Source organism: Mustela putorius, unplaced genomic scaffold, assembly GCF_011764305.1.
Source record: "Mustela putorius furo isolate JIRA1106 unplaced genomic scaffold, ASM1176430v1.1 tig00000407_pilon_pilon_pilon, whole genome shotgun sequence".
NCBI classification, from domain to species: Eukaryota; Metazoa; Chordata; class Mammalia; order Carnivora; family Mustelidae; genus Mustela; species Mustela putorius.
In genome coordinates, this window is record NW_025421373.1 from 11,575,062 (window position 1) to 11,589,647 (window position 14,586).

Here is a 14,586-nt window from a genome sequence, read left to right on the forward strand (position 1 = left end):
TGACTTGTGGGTATACCAAGGCGCTGCAGCTCCTGAGAAACCTCTGGCCACAAGTGTCCTCAGCCTTCTACCACACTCCTGCTACACGAACACTGTACCTGTGTGAACCCTATGTAAGCAGGGTTGAGAAGTCAGTCAGAGGGCCTCTGAGAGAGCTATTCACAAACATACAGCTGATAAAATACTAGTGTGTCTGAACACTTCAGCAGGAGATTCATACAACTTGGAGATTACAAAGGATTAAATTAGTGGGGCACAAAAATTAAACTGAAAATACAAGACATGATAAGAAGTTGTACCTCCGAAAAGGAAAACAGGAGTATATGCTGCTTGGTTTAGCTGTGGATAGTGTTTATGTAACCGTAACACAAATAATGAATACCAGTCTGCCACACATTACCACAGTGTAATAGAACAATACTGGAAAAAGGATCGGAAATGTGAGAGAGAGACAGGGACAGAGAGAGAGACAGGGATAGAGAGTGAGTGAGCACTCCAGCATGCACAAGTGTGCTCCCAGGCCAGGAGGTGACAGGACGAAATTCTCATCTCCGACTGTTAAAATAAAACACTGCTCAAAACTGTAAAGAAAAATTAAGAACAACATAAGCACGCTACCCGGACAACAGAAATACGTAACAGAAGAATCAGCTAGAAGAACTGAAACCTGCTGTTTACGAGAAGTAAAGTAAAATGGGAGGGGCTGGGGGTGCGGCAGAGATCCCGGGTATCACAACCGCCTGGTCCCCCTAGCGCCCAGCTTCCATAACTGTATGTGAGGCCAAGAGCAGAAACCATCATGTTCTAATTGAAACACCAATGTACAGTATTCTTTAATCTTACACAACCACAAAATAGTATCAAAGTGACACAGCATAAGCAGCTCTTCCTCAAATGGTTATCGATAACATAAAAAGAAGGGTCACATTTTACTACAGATCTGCATCACTTGCCCTCTCACATTTCCCTTTTTAAAAATTCATTTGTTCTATCTCTGTTTTTCTGGCCTCTTAGCTGTATTTCCCCGTACAAAGATTTTTCTTCAAAGATCGGAGCCTACTTTGCCGTGGCCATCTTGTGATGCATCTTGTGGCAATGAGTTAATAGGACCCTGAAAACGAAATTCTATTCCCTTACGCTAGATTTCACTTACACTTCAGAGAGCAGTCCCCAAAGGAAATACTGACAACTAGTAGGCATTCAGCAGCTTTACAGGTACCGTTATCATTTACTGAAGTAGATACTTTATAAATGAGAAAAAGGAGGTTTTGGGAAGTTACCCAAAGCCAGTAACAGGTAACTCACCCAGCACAAAATGTCAGCCATCATAAAGAGCTATACGGTTCAATTTTAGATAAGCAATAGTTTCAAGACAACAAGGTACAGCTCTATCAAAGCTACTTGCAAATTAGGCTGACAGGAAAGAACTGCCATTACAACTCAAGAAAAGAAAGAGCACTTTAGGCTGAGGTAATTAGGATGGGCTTTAAAATGAGGGGTAGGATTTGACTCAAGTCTTGAAGTACATTCAATTAGCACAGGTGCGAAGGAAGGGAAGGTATCTTATACAAAAATAAACGTATCTATTTTGTAACAGAAACTGTAGTGGTTAAGAAAGAGCACAGACTGTAACTCTGGGTTCCAGCTCCACTACTTCCTGTCTTCCTGTTTCTCTGGAGCTTCATCTTGAAAATGGAGATGATGCTGAGGGTGCCTCCCTCAGGGGTCCGTGGTGAGAATGCAGAGAACCACACACAGAGCATTTAGAGTCCTGTCAGCCGCGGAGGCACCAATGCCCGAAGCTACAGCTATGGCCGCCGCTAACTTAGGAGCTAATACACACAGAGTCGGAAAGGAACACCATGACAACCACCATGAACTAGAGAGTAATTCTTTATCTTTACAATCTAGCCTATCTATGTACTTAGGCAAGTAACTGTAAAATCATGAGCTAGTCTTCTAATTCTTAAATCTATAACTAAGCATATTCAAATCCACTGAGGAAAAAGGGACAAAAGAAGAAATTCCCATAGACCCACTGTCAAAACCCTCACTACTATTCCTCATTCTCCTTTAGATTAAGAGGAAACTCAAGATAGATTATATAAGGAAACCATTTACCAACGAAATTTTAAAAAGAGGGAAAAAAAAGTATGTATTATTAAATGTAAAAATGTTATTTCAGATTCAGATAAATTCAACCTTAAAAATCTCTCAACAATTACTAGAACTATGTTTCAAACACTTTTATGTTTATAGTATTAGCCAAAATTAAATAGTACATTTTATGTATCTATTTCATTTACATAAAAACATGCACATAAAAAAGCTGGACAGAAACACAAAAATAACATTTACTGTGGTCAAGTGGTAGAATCATGGATTATTCCTCCCTTGATTTCCTAAATTTACTATAATTAGTAAGTCATTTACGTTATACATTATTTTAGTATGTGATTTGAGTAACAGCACATAGTTTTTAATGAACCCTGAAAGGATATCTGATCTATGTCCTTAACAATGTAAGAGTTCACTGATATCACCTTAAAATCTTTTAAAAATTACTTGGCTTCTTTAATGTCACAGGAAAAAAAAAAATCTATTTTGGTTTAAACTTACTAATTTTATGACTTCCTCATTTTCTTTACGTAGAATTTTAATTTCCCAGATGACATTTGAGTGATGTGGAAAAACAGAACCCCTGTCATTCCACTTTAGGTGTAATGTGGAAGTTGAGAAATCAGCAGACAAATTCAAGATCTCTGGAGTGTCCGGAATTAAAGCTTCAAAAAAAAAAAAAACAAAAACGACTTAGTAAAACAAGTTAATTATTTTTCACATTGTAATTCCATTAATCAACTACTTTTAAACTCCATTCCTTCTTGACCAAAAATATCAAGAACAAAAAACAAACTCCTGGGGCACCTGGGTGGCTGAGGTGGTTAAGCATGTGACCCTTCCTTGATTATGGTTCAGGTTGTGACAGGGTTGTGAGACTGAGCCTCGCATCCAGCTCTATGCTGGTCATGGAGCCTGCTTAAGATTCTGTCTGCTTCCATCCCTCCCTCTGCCCTGTTCATGCTCTCTGGGCTGGAGGGTGGGGGTGGTGTGTGCAAATTCTCAAAGCATGCTGAAAAAAGTGAATGAGTATTTATTTGCATAAACAGCTCCTAATGATTCAACTGTCAAATCTGAGAAAATGATCAAATCCTAGTATGTCTTCTAATACAAATAACCATCACGTTCCCACAAAACTCTAGTGTGATCAGTCTGGAATCTGTAAGGAGGCAACATCAGAGAGAAGTAAAGGGGCTTCCTCTGTATGACTGTGCCTTAGGCCTAAGAAAATGACAGAATATGGAAAGCCTGTTCTCATAGAGCTTTCTGCAGCCTTCCCACTCACCCGGCAGTGTCAGAGCCCCTGATGCTGGCGGGAGTGACCCACTTTGGGATGCTATGAGCCGTTACTGGTTTAGGGAGCTGTGAACTGCAGCGAAACCATAGAAATGACCAAGGCACTGAGTGGGGGAGCCAACAGGGTACTGTGCAGATGTGGGAAATACTCCGCAGGTAAGAAAGTCCTCCAGAAAGGCTAGGTGAGCTGTTGGCACGCAGTGCAGTGCAGGGGGCTGAGAAAGATAAGGTGATTAAGTGGGAGACCACTAGGGAAAGGCTGACCAAAGCAGCAAGGACAGAGATCATGAAGCACTGTCATGTTCATGAGGGATAGGGAAAAGGAAAACAATGGGCATTTCAAAGAAATGAAGGATTAGTATAGTAAGAAAGGGAAACACCTAAGATTTCCTCAAGTTTCCACCCTAGGAAGCAGGCAAAGGAATCACAGACATTGTGCAGAAATAAGAGAGACAGGCTATGGGTGACCAAGTGTCAGGGAGGGACAGAGAGAGGTTTAGTGAGTGGAGGGGTCTGCTGACAGCGAGGGAGAATGGGGCCCATGGACAAGACTCTCGGAGTGCAGCTGAAGAAAAAGACTTGAACTCAGGACTCAAAGGGGCCAAAGCTTGCCCGAGAGCAGAGAGCTACCAAGTGTCACACCTTTGAGGCACCAGAGAACCCCAGTAAGAATCCTGAGAAGCAGAAGGAAACCAGAGAAGACCCAGCACAGCTGAAACTGAAAGATATGTGTTATCAATTAGGCCAAATCAGAGAGGAAGAGTGAGAAAAGGCCACCAGCATTGGGGAGGGTATGGTCGTTAGTGGGAAATACAAAAGGTAAAGAAAAAAAAAAACAAAAAACACATGCTCAAGGATACAATAGCTCACAGACAGAAAATGGTAAATTAAAATGGTAAATTAAAAAAAAAAAAAGGCAGAGAAAGTAAAGTATTCTTTAAAATCTCCAAGTCTCCCTATCTACAGAGGATGGGTAAATTACTCCAATAGTCTGGATCAATGAAAAATGTGACTCTGTTCCATTTTATGAGATGCAGGCTTTGTGGTATGAAAGGCAGACAACGCGGGGACTCTGTCTTCCACGTTCTCTCTTCCGATCCCGGTAAGTGAACCAGAGATGTCCAGAGACATGCACCCCTGGGCCACCGCTACTTCAGCACCGCCCTATGCAGCACAAGGGCAGCTCAGAGGAGTCCTGGCAAGCCCAGACTGCAGGACTTCACAGAGCTGGGGTGGTTGAGTGTGCTAAGCAACAAAAATGGCAGAGCAAACCAAAATAAATTAGTCTTGGAATTTAAAAATAAGTTCTTGGGACACCTGGGTGGCTCAGTCGGTTAAGCCACTGCCTTTGGCTCAAGTCATGATCCCAGGGTCCTAAAATATATCATATATATACATATATATATATATATATAAATTTATATATACTTATTTATATATATTCACACACACACAGAACCCGTGTCGGGCTCCTTGCTCAGCAGGGAGCCTGCTTCTCTCTCTGCCTCTGCCCGCTTGTGTTCTCTCTCTGAAAAATAAGTAAAATCTTAAAAAAAAAAAAAAACCAAGTTCTTCATAAATTTAACTAAGATGTGCTGACCACAGCGTTCTACACTGGATCTGTATAAAATACTTACAACTGCACAGGAAATTGGACTGTGGCTTCAAAACCTAAGCACCATACAGCACAGTCAATGGATGGCTCTATAGCTACAGGAGGACAGTGGCGGATGCTTCACAGGACAGATTTCAAGTGGGAGGAGCCACTGTATCACACACCAGAAACTCGTGTAACAAATACTGCATGTTAACTAACTGGAATTAAAATAAAAACTTAATCAAACAAAACAAAACAAAAAACAGAAGGAACAAAAAGGAGGATCAAGAAGCGGTCTCGTGCCAGGAGAGGGAAAGATGAAGGTGCCAGTGTGACCACGGAGCAGAGGTTTTGAAGAACACAGTTCTTTCAAATGCTTCAGGCTGTCATGATATAGTAACTTCAAAATTGTGTTTTGAGCACTTACAAGTAAGGGAGCACTTACATGAAGGCAATATTCATCTATTATTAAATGCTCCCTCCCTGGAAAGTACACATAATTTACATTTTATCTCAACAGAAGTGGGCTCCTCTTTAAAACACAAGTCATAGCCAATATTTAAGCTAAAAGACAGTAACAATCACAATTATGCAAATGAAAGGATTACACACACACACACACACTTTCCACTACTTCATAGTACACTTCCTCACAATAAAATGGGAAGTTTCTCTAAGATCACATGAACTATTATTTGCATTTCTTTCCAGCTAAAATAGACACTTGAGGACAATATTAACTTGCTTTCTAGAAGACAGGAACTTTTCAGCTGGGAAATAAGTCTAATCACTTGTGTTTGTTTATTTTTTAAGGCTGGCACATCTTTACCCATAACCTCCATGCTCTGCTTAAACATCAGAGGATGGGAGCTTTCCCAGCTCATTTACAGGATCCACATTATTGATTTTGTCTCAGCCAGATCCATATTTTCAGGTTATTTTAAGAAACTTAAACACTGTAAGTCTTACGAAGACTTATTTTTGTGTTTGCCCTTGTCAATTGCAAGAGTATTACATATATGTGCATACATTAAATACTTTGCTTTATATGCATGGTGTTGACAGCATCTGGAGAAAATGTTAATTTCTCATACTTTTCTTCAGTAGCGAACTGCCAAAAAACCCAGATCCTCTAACGCACAGGTACAGTTCTCTTTCTTAGCTTCTCCCCAACATAGTAGGTACTCGAAGACCTGCTGACAAATCTACCTCCCTTTTATATTCATCTAGTGTGCTTTTCAATTTTCTTATCAGTACTATCATAATAGTAATAGTGATATCTTATTACTTGGGTACTGTTAATCTAATATTCTAATCAGAATCAGACTCAGTAGTATTAAAACTGCTATCAACAAATTACATGATTCTGTAAAAAAAAAAAAAAAAACCAAACAAGGAACTACTCATCTATTAAGTCATCTAGCATCTGTCTTGATTTGTCCTTCTAATTCTTTCTGTCAAACACTATCATCTTCAAGTAACTTCCCTGCCAGAACCTTCTCCTCAACTCTTGAAAAATCAGACAATACAAACTGGCTCTCAGAGTCCTGGGGAATTTTTTAAAAACCTGGAATAAAATTAAGTTAGATTCTTTATACCGTACTACAAAATAATTCCAGATGGGTAAAAGATTTAAATTGAGCATGGCAACAAAACCAAAAGCTCAGAGAAAAAGAGTGGAAGATTCTACTTACATAAAAATGAAATCCATGTTGTTTAAATTTTAAGCTCAGAAAATTATTTGTAGCAAATATGACAGAATTAATAACCATAATATAGAGAGCTCTTGTGAACCGATGAGGTTCAACACAAGAAAAAACTGAGAAAGGATATAGACCAGAAAAGAATAAAAACAACTGGTAACGTTTAAGTAATCACAAAACAATCTGCAAAAACAAAGTGCTATAACTGGGGGCCATCAGACTGAAATGGCAAAACTAAGAGAAATGGACAACACCCAGTCTTGGCAAGAAGTAAAGAACAGGGTGCCCCTCTAATACGATGTTTGTGGAAATGCAAAGAGGCTCCAAAGTTTTAGAAAACAACTGGCAATGGGTATCCAAAGTTCTAACAAGGGGATTCCCAATTTTAGGGATTTAGCCTAATGAAATCATCACACAAATTAGAAACATACATGTGCAAAACATGCTCATTAAAGCATTGGTTGTTAATACTAAAAAAACCAGAAATCAAAATCTCAATGTTAATTATCAATCACGTAACATAATTATGGCATTCAATGGGATATTATGCAGCCTATAAATACAGATTTAGATAACAAACTGAAAAATCTGTGTCTTCTGTTTTCAAGTAGTATGAACCTTACTGTTTATATGTATATGCAAAGAGAATATATTTAAGTGTTTTAACAGTATTGCTCTGTGGGTATTGAGATCATGGCTGATCTGTACATTCTCATGTGAATCGCACATTCAGCTGTAGAAAGAAAATAACCAACATGGCTCCTCTCTCTTTATCTTGAAAGGCAGTGAGACAGATGGGAAGTTCCTGGAAAGCTTGCTTTGTTATTATCCTTTTGGAATCTGTTCTATCTCAGACACAGACCATGCCAAACAGGCATCTTATCCATGAAATTGGACAGGTCACCAAGTTAATTGTATTTTTTCCCCTGTTTCAAAGTAAGTCATCCTTGTTAAGTCTCATTATAATGTCATTATGCCGTGCCATGATAGTTGTCAGGAGAGAATAAACCCACCTCCCCCACCAGGGAGAGTCAAGGTTCCTGGGGTTTCTAAGGTCTCACTGTGTAGCCAAATCTCCATCTCCATCAGCCTGGGTCTAGTTCATGACTCCACTCAGCCTGTTACCTATGTCATAGGCACTGAATCAACATCTCTATAAAAGATGCCTGTCACGTGTAAGTCAGTGGCTAGGCACTAGGTACATAAGAGAAATTTCCTGTCCTACTGAACCTATTCTCTTGCAGAAGTGACCACTTAAGTGCCTTATCACATAATACGTTAGTAATGCAACTGTGAGAAAATGCCACAAAGGAGAAGACACATTGCCTAAGAGAATGTTAAGAAAGAACAGGGTCTCCTCTAGGAGGGCAGGGTCAAAGACTACCTCCTATGGCAGGGGACGCCTGAAAAATTCTGGAAGGTATGCAGGAATCAATGAGGCGAACAGGTGACGAGAAAGTAGCCAAATGTGGAAAAGATCGTTAACTCTGTGACATCTACTCTGATTGATTAGACGACAGTCTGCTTCCTTCCCAATCTTGGCTGTGCTCTAGAAGTCACAGTATGGCTGCTGGGGAAAAGCAAGCGTTAGTCTAACAACTGAAATTCAGAAGAAGAGTAAATTTCTGACCATTTTTTAAAGCACTGCAATGCTAAGCACAAAGGCACTGTGCTGAGTTCTTTTATCTTTTTCTTCCCCCCTAAAGATTTTATTTATTAATATCTGAGAGGGACTGAAAGCAAGAGAGAACACAGAGGAAGAGCGGGAAGTAGAGTCACCACGAGCAGTGAGCCCGATGAGGCGCTCCATCCCAGGTCCCTGAGATCGTGACCTGAGCCGAAGGCAGACGCTTAACCCACTGAGCCACCCAGGGGACCCCGTGCCAAGTTATTTTCATGTCAATTTTCTTTTCAAATACTTACAAACATTTTTTTCATTTAGTGTGAATTTACTTATAAGATTTCCAAAATCATACAGACGGTTTATTGTTATTTCATGATCACCAGGTGGAAGAGCAGGGAGCTTAGTATTTGTTTTCTCTGACTGATAACAAGAATGAGACCTGCAACAGAAAAAAAAAAATCCAATTTTAATTAGTGGATAAAACCAACAGTGCAATTTTCATAGAAACATGACTAACAGAAAATGCGCTGGAAAATACTTTGTTCTTTCGTACAAAAACACAATAGGTTATACTGCCTTTTAAGACAGAAAAAGGGGAGGTCGATGTAGTCCATCAATGTGGAGGATGAATAACCAGACTGTACCAGAAAGCCGAGTGATAAGTGATAAGGGATGATTATTTCAAGAAACTTGGGATTTGGGCATGCCCTTCATACTTCCCCAACCTTCCCTCTGCAGCCTTACCCAGCGCCGCACATGCCCGCCCCACTACAGCCCTGCACTTCTATACAAGGCCATCAAGCGGTCTCAGGTTGAGTACCTCAGGTCCACAGGTACTGGGGACGGGCACGAAACTGGCTGCTTGTGGCCCCTCAGACACCCACCTCAGTCTGTCAGCTGCTTTCTGTTCTGGCCCAAGTTTCAATGGGAACAACACCTTCTCTTCCACTCAGCTTTCAAAAAAATCTGCCAGTTCCCCACCCATTATCCCTTCAGCGAAAGTTGGTTTTTTTCCTCCTTGGTTCCATGGTCTTTTACATTCACATTTACATTATTTTTATGGCTATTCATCCATATTTATGTATTTTTTTAATTCACATTTCTAACGTCCCATATAAATCTGAGTTCAAGAAGATGGACTCTGTGGTGTCTTGGGTGACCCTGCCCCACACCCCGCAAAGACCTCTTCACATTCTTTACTCAGGAGTCCCGACTTCACCAGGGCGGCTCCCCTCCTGTATGCTCACAGAGGGAGGCTTCCTTAGCTGCCAGTAACATAAAAGCCCTGGAATTCGCTAAATCATGCTATTTCATACATATTTTCCTCCAGGCTTTCTGTCCTTTTTCTGAGAAACTGGGTCTTCACACTCCACAATCACACCTTGGACAGCCTCTCTGGAGGCCCACACCGCTCAACGCGCCCTTCACCTATAATTTCCGTCAGCGCCCACAGTTATTTGTTTCTTGTGAACTCCCGGAGGGTCACAACAGCTCCCTCTCTCTGTGGCCTAAGGTAGTCATTCATGCTATTTACCATTTTTCAGGTTCTCCCCTTCTGGAATCACAGCAGGGCTATACTTCCGGCTCCTTGGAATCAAGGTAGGTAGTAGGGCTTTATTTGCAGAGACATGTGAGTGAAAATCACATCTGTCCCTTCCAGAAGGAAGCTCTGGAAGCAAGCACAGCCTGTGCTTCCTCTCCTCCTGTCTCCATGCACTGGAGGGTGAGGGACCCTCTACTGGTTTGGGGTCCCAAGTAGAGCCTGGGGGCAGAGATGCCAGCCGACCCAAGAAGGACACTGAACACACGCAGGAAATAATCCTTTATTTTCACAGCAGTAAATAAGGAAAGAAGATTTTAGGGCTACTTTTACAACATAACCTAACTCCTCCTGGTTGACAAATATACCAAAAAGCTTAGACTCACGTTCACTGAACCAAAACCAAATGGGAAGACAACACCTGAGTAATACTTAAATGCACACTTATGACCATTTATATAAGGGCCACCCATCCGCAAAACGGGACTTGGAGCTGCCCTGCTGAACTACACTGATGTTGCTGAACCATTCAGAGTCCGGCTAGCATTGGGGAAAAGGAAAAGAATATTCCCATTTGCAGAGAACCCAAACGCCTCACCTCTAGGCTTCAGAGCTCTTGGCCCTCTCCAAGATTACCTGAGAGGGGAAGGTGGGGTGACAGAACCAGTCGCCGGCCTTCTAACATCCTTTCCCCCTTTCCCTTAATAACAGGAACTCAAGGTTTATCCAGGCACATTGCCCCGCCTCTTATGCAAATAGGCTTCATCATGTGACTATATTCTGCCATTGAGATGCAAGCAGAGGTGTGTGGGACTCCTTAGAGGTCTCCTTAAAGAAAAGCATCCTTTTCCTCACTGCTTTCTGGAATGCAGACAGGACAGCCACTCCTCAAGTATCCTTGAACCAGGAGATCGCATGCTAAAGCTGGCACAGCAGCACGATGAAGAGGGACCTGGGTCTCTCATCCACAACTGTGCCAGCCTTGAACTGCCTACTCCAGACCAGACATTTTCTGTTGGGCAGAGTCAAAACAAGAACCCACCTGATCTAGACCAATGGTTTGGGACACACCAGTAAAACTTCCCTATGGTAGATGAGAATCCAGAGCATATGAAAGGGGTGTCCTACACTTAATATTCAGATAACGCAACAATCCGTTTTGGCTGGGAGAAGGGTTTTTTCCATCCTGACTGATGTAAGATTCAGATTTTTTAGGAAACAGACAGCTAAGATTTAAAATTTCATTAAACAATTTCCAAAATAAAATCTCTATGCTCTAATATTGAAGACCTTTAGGTTACAGCTCTTCATTTCTCTTACCTGTTCTCAATGCAAACTTCATAAACAGTACCGTGGCCTGCTCCCGAGGGTGCTTTCCAAGAACAGTCCCACACCCGCAAATTGTTAGTTACACACTTCAAATCACGAGGGGCCCCTGGAGAAGGAGAAACACACACACACACACAACATGCTTAATAATTTAACTGCAACATGAAAGGCCAACATATCAAACCGTCTTCAGCCGTGAGTATGAGCACCTGTGTCTGCACAGGGCCCATGTTCTTCGTGCAGGGATGAGCCTGCAGTCACAGATGACTAGTTTTCTATTTGTTTGTAGCTGTTGATTAAAAAATGAGAGGAAACCAAAGGAAGTGAGCCAACCACTAGACCACCTAGGGACTGAGCCTCCATCAAAGTCCCAACATCCGCCACTAAGATAAATGGAGTCAAGGATGAGACCCAAAGAGGGCCTGGAAGAATTTTATCTTCAACAGTCCCATGGGCCTCCATCCCTCCCTGCAAATAAAGTAACTCTAAGTAAAAATTACATGTTTCCCATGCCCACAAATACAGCTTCTAAGCACTCCTAGCCACCGCCGCCCCACTGCATGTTACCAGACTGCCACGTCATTGAAACCCCACAGCCAATCTTTAAATTTTTACTAAGCAGAGGTGCCTGGGTGGCTCAGTCAGTTAACAATCTCCCTCCCGGCTTGGCTCAGGAGTCCTGGGATCTAACCCTAGGTTGGGCTCTCTGCTCAGCAGGGAGTCTGCCTCTCCCTCTCCCCCTCTCGCTCTCAAATTAAGTAAGATCTTTAAAAATGTTTATGAAGCGGGGCGCCTGGGTGGCTCAGTGGGTTAAGCCGCTGCCTTTGGCTCAGGTCATGATCTCAGGGTCCTGGGATCGAGTCCCACGTCGGGTTCTCTGCTTGGCAGGGAACCTGCTTCTCTCTCTCTCTCTCTCTCTCTGCCTGCCTCTCCATCTACTTGTGATCTCTCTCTGTCAAATAAAGAAATAAAAATCTTAAAAAAAAAATGTTTATGAAGCATATTATATTTAAACAGTAATGAACTCACAAAGTCTCTGAAAAATATTTTTTTGTGTAAGCCTAAACAACTGAAGAGTAACTCAGTTGGTTAACTCAAAATATTATAATCCTATTATAATCCTAATAGTATTTATTCATACCTGTGAAGGCTACATTGGCACCACGCAATGAAAAGCTTGTCATGTTAGAATGAAAAGAGAGGAGGTGGTACCATGTAAGAGGGAGAACAAAAGGAAAAAGGAAGGAGGAGCAAAGAGGAGGAGGAAATAAAGTAATCAGAGTAAAAAAACATTATTCCATCTCAGACCTTCTCTGTTAATGTCTCTGAAAAAGTTTTTTTTAATTTTTACATGACTGACATGACATTTATGGTAGCAATAAATTATAAAGCTACTTATACGTGACAGAAAACAAAAACAAAAACATTAGAAGCACTCACATTAGAAATCATCATAATGATACTTAAGTTATTTAACAGTGATCTCGGGGGAAAAGAGGCTATCTGTTTAATTATGGAAATAATACACAAACTAAATACAGGGGCAAAAGGATGATAATGTTCTTTATAGGAATGAGCTAGGGAATACCATCTACACAAACATTCTTAATATATTTAAGGAAGATGAATACAATGTATTATTAAAGAGATTTAGATTTCATTTATATGACATTCAGAAAAGCAAAATTATAGACAGACACTAGGCCAGTGCTGGCTGGAGGCAGGGAGGAGAAAAGAGCTGAGTACAGAGGAGCATGGAGAATTTTCTGGAATGGGGAGTGTTCTGTTATTTTGTGCTGGTGGTCACATCACTACACATTTGTCAAAACTCGCAGAATTTTATCCCAAAAGGGTGAACTGTACTGTATGTAAATTAAACCTTAATTTTTTTTTTTTCTGGGGAAAGACTATTTAGGTCTGTATTTACAAGCCTCTTTTTAAGAGAGAAGAAACAGAATACATTGGGGAAAAAAATGACGATAGAGAAATGGATTTTAACCACAGAAAACCTGAAGGGGTCAATAAAGACACAAGATCACCTCATAATCAAAATAATAATGGCAAAAAATAGCAATGGCATTGCAATCAGTTCATTCTCTAAGACTGAGATGCACTTACCTCTCTTCTGGCTATTTACTTGGTTCATTAAGTACAGGAGAATAAATGTTAGTAAGAGCCACTGGAAATGTGGTGTCATCCCCATTCTTTTACTATCCATCACCCAGGAGGGTCTTCTTAAACGTGAGGAAAGGTTCATCATCCGTGCAAAGCAGTCAGTCCTGGACGAGAAGAATTTCAAATGTGTTCAAAATGCTGCAGAGACACCTCTTGGGCTGTGCACAGCACCACGGAGAGTGGATACTGACAGATACTGACGGGTACTGACATGTACTGTACGTTAGTAACTTTGCAGACTAACTAGACCCAAGCTGCCTTGGCTTTGGGGGATGTCAATAATCGAACACAGCTGTAGCTTTTGTGATCCATCACAGGGTCAGTTTTCAAATGGCAGGTTTCAAGTTCAAGATTATAACCAAACAATGTATTTCTCAGCTCTCCATTCCAATACTACTACTACACTGTAGAAAAGCAATACGTGAAACTGAAGTTTTGACAATTTTCAATTATCTATGGAATGACATTTTTAAGTTCAATTAATATAGTCACTTATGACAAGTAGTGTCTTTCTTTTCATTTACACTATGATGTGAAGTTTCTATTGCATGTAAGAAAAAATCAGGTTAAATAACAGTATAGGGAGTTCACAGATGTGGCTAAAACAGTACCCAATACACACAAATGACTAAGATGTAACAAATATTACAACGATCATGGGAAAGGGACCACTGGTAGACAAGAGATGTCCACTCCTACAGACGAGCAGGACTGAAGCCAGTGTGCCATGGGGAAAGGGATGCCTTGTAGGCAGGAGCTGTTCAGCCTAAGAGCTCGAAAGACACTTGTCAGCAAATGACCAGAGACAGACTACCAAGTGCTGGGTCCCCATTCAGGCACTGGAGGATCACACTGAACCAAAGTCCCAGCCCTCAGGGAGCCTGGAATCTAGCTGGGAAATACATATATATAAACTACTAAGAAATTTAAGATTTTTTTTTTTTAAGATTTTATTTATCTGACAGACAGAGACAGTGAGAGAGGAACACAAGCAGAGGGAGTGAAAGGGGGAGAAGCAGGCTCCTGCTGAGCAGGGAGGCGGATGCGGGGCTCCATCCCAGCACCCTGGGATCATGCCCTGAGCCGAACGCAGACGCTTAACGACTGAGTCACCCAGGGGCCCCTGCACTGTTGTTTTCATCAGGGGGAAATCCATGATCTGATCTGCACTTTGGGAATATTTCTGTAGCTGCTACATGGAGGT

At 41.3% G+C, this 14,586-nt stretch overlaps 1 protein-coding gene across 2 annotated transcripts in view; it reads right to left on the reverse strand.

The window, feature by feature from the left end:
- LIFR (LIF receptor subunit alpha) overlaps positions 1-14,586 on the reverse strand; it is a 76,597-nt gene that overhangs the window by 39,751 nt on the left and 22,260 nt on the right. For both annotated transcript variants that reach the window (XM_004737990.3, XM_045079489.1), the window contains exons 2-5: positions 13,326-13,486; positions 11,199-11,313; positions 8,638-8,777; positions 2,620-2,783 (exon numbers count right to left, since the gene is read on the reverse strand). In XM_004737990.3, the coding sequence (XP_004738047.1) occupies positions 2,620-2,783; positions 8,638-8,777; positions 11,199-11,313; positions 13,326-13,467 (561 nt within the window). In that variant the 5' untranslated portion in view covers positions 13,468-13,486. The remainder of the gene's footprint in view (positions 1-2,619; positions 2,784-8,637; positions 8,778-11,198; positions 11,314-13,325; positions 13,487-14,586) is intronic.